This window comes from Solanum lycopersicum, chromosome 10 (assembly GCF_036512215.1).
Source record: "Solanum lycopersicum chromosome 10, SLM_r2.1".
NCBI lineage: Eukaryota > Viridiplantae > Streptophyta > Magnoliopsida > Solanales > Solanaceae > Solanum > Solanum lycopersicum.
Window position 1 is genome coordinate 1,622,573 of NC_090809.1, and position 7,412 is coordinate 1,629,984.

The window sequence follows — 7,412 nt, forward strand, 5'->3', positions numbered from 1 at the left end:
CACAAATCAGCAGTCTTATTCAGGCCGGACTATAAAGCCCTTTTTCTCAAATGGGCTCTAAAAATCGCAACCTAACCCTATTAAATTTCAGATTAGGCCAGATCGGCACAACAGGCATAGCCCATATTAATAGCTATAAGTATATATATAGGTGTACCCCTTCTCTAGATCAGATTATATATGTACTCATTAATATTTTTTTAAAAATTAAGATATAATTAATAAAAGCATAAAAATATCATTATGATATTAGTATAAGCTATTGGAAAATTATCCATGAGAATGAGGCTCAAATCTAGTTAGAGCATTATTATTTTATTTTATTTTTGATGTATTCAAAGTCTTTAAATTTTAAGTTGATTACACTTTTTTTCTACATTACACTCAATAGCGGAGACATCTTATTTTCAAGGATTTATTTGAATTTTCTTCGAGAAAAAATTATAATATTTATAGATGATTGAAATATTTCTTTATATATATATATATATATTAAATATCAAATTCAATTCAATTATTTCATGTTTTATTTTTTTAGATTTTAAATCTTCTTATTAAAAATTCTGATTCCATCGATACACCACCCCAACAGTACCTAAACGTGTCATCCCCTGCTTTTATAAATGAGCACACTTGCACTCTCACAATGACACTTCCAACTCCTCAAAAATTCCTCTAATTTTTTATATCCCCTTTTTAGCATTTTTGATTCATTTTTTTTCAAGAAAATTTTGTGTGTGTTTCTTGCATGGCAGCTCATCTTTTAGCTCATGAGGTAGCTGACCTATGCCTTGGGAAGCCACCTCTTAGATCTCTTTGTGTTTCTGCAACAATTGGTGAAGCTTTAATTTCTCTGAAATCTTGTGAAGAAAATTGTATAAGTGTTTGGGATTGTGACCATTTCAAGAATGTTGATTGTATCTGTGTTGGGAAAATTTGTATGGTTGATATAATATGTTTTCTTTGTAGAAAAGAGAATGTGAATTCTCCATCTTTGGCTCTCAAAACACCTGTCACTGCTTTGTTACCTAAAGATTCTGTTCTTGTTAGGCATGTTCAACCATCTACAAGGTAAAAAAGATTTGAGTCTTTTTTTGTGTTTTTGTTTCATTCTGTCAAATAAATGAGTTTTGCTTATGTGGGGTTCTTTCAATTGATCTTGTTTAGCTCTTAGCTTCATTTTTTTGTTGTGTTTCTCCATCTACAAGGTAAAAAGATTGAGTCTTTTTGTGTTCTTGTGTAATGGGGTTCTTTCATTGTGTCAAATTCTTGAGTTTTCTTATGTGGGAATCTTTCAATTGATCTTGTTTAGCTTTGTTTTTGGTGTTGAGTTTCTCCATCTACAATGTATAAAGATTGAATCTTTTTGTGTTGTTGTGTAATGGGGTTCTTTCATTGTGTCAAATTCTTGAATTTTGCTTAGTTTTCTCAAGTGGGGTTCTTTCAATTGATCTTGTTTGGATTTTAGCTTCATTTGTTCTCTAGAGTTTCTCCCTATACAAGATAAAAAATTGAGTCTTTTTACATTTTTGTGCAATGTTTGTTAATGGTTTATGTGGGGTTTTTCCATTATATCAAAATCTTGAATTTTGCTTATTTTTCTTATGTGGGGTTCTTTCAATTCTTGAAAATTAGGGATGTAGAGGATTCAAAGATCTAAACTTTGGAGATCTTTGTGTTGTTATCTTCATAAAGGTTAAATCTTTTGGAGATTAGTGCAATGTTTGTTAAATGGAAGTGTCAATTCTTGAATTTCCTTATGTTGAGTCTGAGTGTTGAGGAATCAAAGATTCAAGAATTTGTAAGTAATAGAAGTGTCTCTCATTGTGTCAAATTCTTCATTTATGTGGGGTTCTTTTTATTGTTCTTGTTTCACTATATATAACCTTCATTTATACTCTTGATTTCTAGAAGAATTTGTATTTTAATTTCTTATGTATGTCTCACATTTGTAAAATTCTTGATAGATTGTTGATTATAGGGAGATTTGCTTTCAAAATTGATAAATACCACATTTCTTAATTTGGTTTTGTAGTATCCTAATTATGTATTTCTTTTTTCTCCTTTTGTAGCTTACTAGAAGCTATTGATCTCATCCTACAAGGAGCTCAAAACCTTGTGGTTCCTATAGAGACTAGATTTAGTGGTAGCTCAAGAAGGAAATTGCTGCAGAAATCTTCATCAACAAGGGGTTGTACGCTCCACGATGGCCGCGAATTCTGTTGGCTAACTCAAGATGATATTATTAGATACTTTATGAGCTCAATTGGTTTGTTTTCACCCCTTCCAACAGCTTCAATCGACGCCCTTGGCATCGTTAGCACGGAGTTTTTATCCATCGGGTATCACTCGAGTGCATCATTGGCTACTGAGGCCATTTCTCGATCCCTCGTGGATCAGACATCCGTGGCGATTGTAGATGAGGATGGTGTCTTGATAGGAGAGATTTCTCCTTTCACACTCGCTTGTTGTGGTGAGACTGTGGCTGCAGCCATCACGACCCTCACAGCCGGTGAACTCCTGGCCTACATTGATTGTGGAGGGCCACCGGAGGATATTGTGAGGGTCGTAAAGGAGAGATTGAAGGAAAGGAACCTTGAAGGAATGTTGGAGGAATTCGAGATTGATCCCTCGGATATCTCCTCCAACTCATCGTTATCCGATGAGGAGTTCCCTTCCCCTACCTCCTCGAGATCATCGGGGGTAAGGTACAATAAGTCTAGTAGCTATTCCGCGAGGATGGTTAGGAGGGCAGAGGCGATCGTGTGCTATCCGGGTAGCTCTCTCGTGGCCGTGATGGTTCAAGCGATCGCGCATCGCGTAAACTATGTGTGGGTGATTGAAGAGGATTGTAGTGTTGTGGGGATTGTGACATTTGCTAACATGTTACAAGTTTTTAGAGATCAATTGGAGTCAATGATGTTGGGACATTTTGACTAATAGTTCTTCATAAATCTTTTATGATAAGAGGCAAGTATGATCTTGTGAATATGAGAATGTACTTCTCTTTTTCTTTTTTTTGGGCCACTTGTTTTTTATTTAAAAGTTAAAACTGTGTGTTAATTGTAACTTTGTAAAATTTTGCTACTTTTTTGTTTGATTTCTTTATTTTTTGTATCAATATTTTGTTTTAGGAATATGAAAGTATTGTTTTTTGAGTTTTGTGTTCATTGTTACTTTTGGTACTTTTTTGTTTGATTTCCCTATTTTAGTATGAGTCATTTTTTTCTTTTGGGAATATAAAATATTGCTTTTTTGTACTATGTATTAGTTAGGTGTATAAAGAGCAAGAAATGTAGACATGTAGCAATGAATAAAGGGACCCTACATCAGCATATCTTTAGGGGTGGGGTGGGTGGGGGTGGGGGTGGGTCATCATCTTAATGTGTCTCTTTATATGATATTATGACAAATAATTACTACTTTCGTCTCATTTTATATATTACATTTTGAATTTTAAGAGTCAAATAAGTTTATTTTTATCTTAAATTTTTCATAGATCTTATAGATATTTTGAATTATCAACTATTGTACTCATACTATTTTTTACATAATTTATAAATATATAAATTTCATTTTAAAATATGCATAAATTTTCGGGTAAACTTAAAGTGTATGACTCTCACAATATAAAAGGTGTTATAAATTGGGACAGAAGAAGTACTTTATTTGATTTTGATTACACAAGGAATTTGAAAAAATAAAATCTTATAATCTTAAACAAAAAATATGTAAAATGTTTTAAAATGTATTTTATTTTTTTCGATTATGATTTTACATGGAATCTAAAATGATTTTTAAAAAATGGATCTTATAATTTTAAATTTAAGATATATGAAATATATTAAAATATTTTAATTTTTTTTATAAAATTTGAAATATATCAAGTGGATGTTGAAATTAAATAGTTGTCACAAAAAGAAAAAAAAAAGACGATTTCTTAATGAATTAAAAAAAAAGGGGTAAAACAAACAAATTAAAATAAAGTATTTTCCATAATCATATGATATTTCAAATTCAATAGTTACATCGTCTAGACTTTATTTCAGACGAAATATTTTTGCGAGAAACCTCTTATTTTATAATTCGAATCTGAAACTTTTGTTCGACTTATAAGATATTTGACAAATGGAAAAGTGATTTTATTTATCCAACATAATTTAGTGGTTCCATTAATTATGAGCATTAGAGGAAATGATCCTCAATTGAAACTTCTTATCAAAGAATTAACTTGAATAATCTTATGTATTAATATATGTGTGTAATTTACATATATTAAATTAGAAAGAATTCGACTAACTAGTTATATATAAGATCCTTTTTTTATCATCAAATCTCGAATTTAAATTTTTTAATTAAAATTTTAATTAAGGGTGAAGTGATTCCAAGTGAGAATTATTAAATAATAAGTTAAACACATCTAGGATGCTAATTAATTATTAAGAACAAGTTGGAATTTTTTTATTGAATTTTTTTTCTACATTGATAGGGAAATATTTAATTTATTCAATTCTTGAAAAGTGATGTAAAAAGTGAAAAGTGCATCAATATTTTGTTATCTTTCAATGTCATTAAACATCATTTTCACTTAATTGGTTTACATTAAGAAAGAAAACAACTTTATTTAATTAATCTTGAGATTGTCTCTTCAAAAATTATATGGACTTCCAATTCTATAGACAATTATTGGGTAATAAATTTGTATCTATTTAATTATTTATGTTCCAATGTTGCATAATATTTAAGTCAGGGTTAATACATAGTCAGTCTTTTAAATTTATTTAAATATTTTGTTAAAATATTCGAATTAAGTTATGTTTTAATTGAATATGGTAATTCCTAATATAGAGATAATCTATACTCATAGTTTCATTCATTTATCATATAATTAAGTTAATTTTATAAAACATGTCTTCTCCTGTAATTATACGTATTAATCTTAAATAAAAAATATTTAAATAAACACGTTTAATTAAATGAGATGAAATATTTTAGGTGATTTAAAACTAAAGATTCGAGATATTTACATTTTTTCCCCTTTTTTGATAGTATCTTTATATGGACCCACAGACCCAACACATCATTGTTTGTAATTTATTAGGAGTATACTTTTCTTTCTATTTTAAATATATTAGTCCTTTTATTTAAAAATAATTTATCACAAAATATTTTATCTTTTAGAAGAAAAAAAGTACAAGTATACTGTTAAATATAAAGTAGAATCACACACAATGTTACCAAAAAAAAAAAACTAACATCAAATCAAAATCATAATTAGCTAGATCAAAGAAGTGTTTAATTAAGAATAAAAATGTAATTATTTTTATTTTAATTAATCTTGAAGTGTTTCTCTTCTAAAAAAAGATTATATAATTCTGAAAATATAACAGGTTCAATATTAAAATTCTTACAAAATAAACTCATAATAAAGTTAAATTTGAATTAGATTTTTTTGCTTGTTTAAAAATAAATAAATGATATTTTAAATTAATACTTTTATAATATTTAATATGTTACACTTTTTCTCAGTTCATCCTCACGCCTTACATTCCTTAAAGCAATAAGTAATTATGTATTTGCTTTTAGTAAAGGCATATGATTAGCTCAACCTTAAACTATATTTATACTTTTCTCCAAAGTAGTGAAACTTTATAAATTAATAATACAAACTTTATAATTAAAGATTAATTTTTAAATTTGTTTCTAACTTATAATAAGGGGTAATAATATAGTAATTCTCTTTAGGGGTTTGATAAAAGTAAGTAGCTTTAGTCAAATATATACTACTCATTCATTTCAGAATTCATAAATTTAATTATTAGTGGCTGTTACTGAAACTTGGATAATTAATTAATTAGTACAATTATATATTATAATAATAAGAAGCAAATCAATAATATGGTTTAATTAAAGCAAGATTTGACATTCTGTCTTACTGAAACTTTTCAGAGAGATCCACATAAAGATGAATAATTAATAAATCTAACTTCCAATAAAATTGGCTTCCTTTGAAAATGTAATAAAAAATTATAATATGAAATTATATATTTTAAAGTTAAAATTTTATTTAGACAAATAATTAGAATAATTTAAGTTAATTTTCTCACGAACAGGAAAATTCCATATGTGAAAAACTATAATTTAAAAGAAAAAATTGAATTTCTTATGAAATTTTATCAAATAACCAAATCATAGTTAGATAAATATCATATAATTGTGTTTATTTCATAAATAAGTGTTTACGATTACAATCTTCTGAATATACATAATTCAATACTAATCGTGATAATTTTTTATTGTAATCTTTTCACATGATACATATAACTTTACATTGATGATGCTTTATTTTTTTTTTTGACAAAATTTAAAAGTAATGAATCTTTTTAAATTTTATACTTGTAAAAAGTTAACATCATGATTTAAAATCTTAAATTTCTTTTTTTTTTGAAAAAGTTGAAATTCCAAATTATGATTTCAAATTACATATCCAAACATTTGCCATGCTTTTTGAAAAAAAATAATATATTTTCCCTATGTTTATCTGTATAAGACTAGTGGTAGGTAATATTTTGACTCTGATAGGTGTTTTAAGAGATTAAAAAAAAGATGTGGTGTAATAATAACTACTTTATTTAAATGACGAAATTTAAGTTTGAAATATAAAATCCTCTTTAATAAAATATATTTTACATTACAAAATAAGATTTTTAGTAATTTGATTTTAAAATAAATATCAAATTAGAAATAACTACAAAAATATTTGAGGGAGTCCGGAGCCTAAAAGGTATAAAATATTAATAAAAATTTCAAAACGGTATATAAAATTTTATATTAACGAAAACGGCAAAATCGCTGGAACGACAGCGATTTCCTTCACCAGAAAAAGGCAGCGATTTTTTTTTTTAAAAATCACATTATGCAAAATCGCTGCAGTAGCAACGGTTTTGCTTTTTCTGGTGAAGAAAATCGCTGTCGTTCCAGCAATTTTACCGTTTTGATTAATATAAAATTTTTATATACCATTTTAAAAATTTTATTAATATTTTATACTCTTTAAGCTCCGAACTCATATTTAAGGATACCACTAAAAGTTATGTTTCTTGGCCCTAAACACTTGAAAAAAAAGAGAGATGTTGATCATGTAGAGATAATGAATATCTTGAATTGTGGTCATTATACATACGAAAAATTGAGATAATCCTGAATTTTATTTCATGATCTTAAAATTTAAAAAAGATAATGTCTATAAATAACGAATATCAATCACTTGACAATTCACATCAATGCTCTTCCACTCTGAATATGATGTAAAAATATATCTTATCCTCCAAAATAAAATTTTCAAATATAAATTAAAAATTAGTCAAAACTGTAAAATAAATCTAGAAAAATAAGGAAAAACAAAACAAGAT

General features: G+C 27.2%; 1 protein-coding gene across 1 annotated transcript; it reads left to right on the forward strand.

The window, feature by feature from the left end:
• Positions 1-639: 639 nt before the first annotated feature.
• Positions 640-3,158, forward strand: LOC101268619 (CBS domain-containing protein CBSX5). Its single transcript, XM_004248455.5, has 2 exons — positions 640-1,071; positions 2,073-3,158. The coding sequence occupies exons 1-2, from the start codon at positions 749-751 to the stop codon at positions 2,938-2,940; spliced, it is 1,191 nt and encodes a 396-aa protein (XP_004248503.1). The 5' UTR covers positions 640-748; the 3' UTR covers positions 2,941-3,158.
• The last annotated feature ends 4,254 nt before the right edge of the window (positions 3,159-7,412 follow it).

Bases quoted from the DNA above. Each gene is read 5' to 3' on its own strand.
- LOC101268619 (XM_004248455.5), top strand. From the start codon at position 749: ATGGCAGCTCATCTTTTAGCTCATGAGGTAGCTGACCTATGCCTTGGG. The intron at 1,072-2,072 runs GTAAAAAAGATT...CTCCTTTTGTAG, and splicing joins CATGTTCAACCATCTACAAG to CTTACTAGAAGCTATTGATC.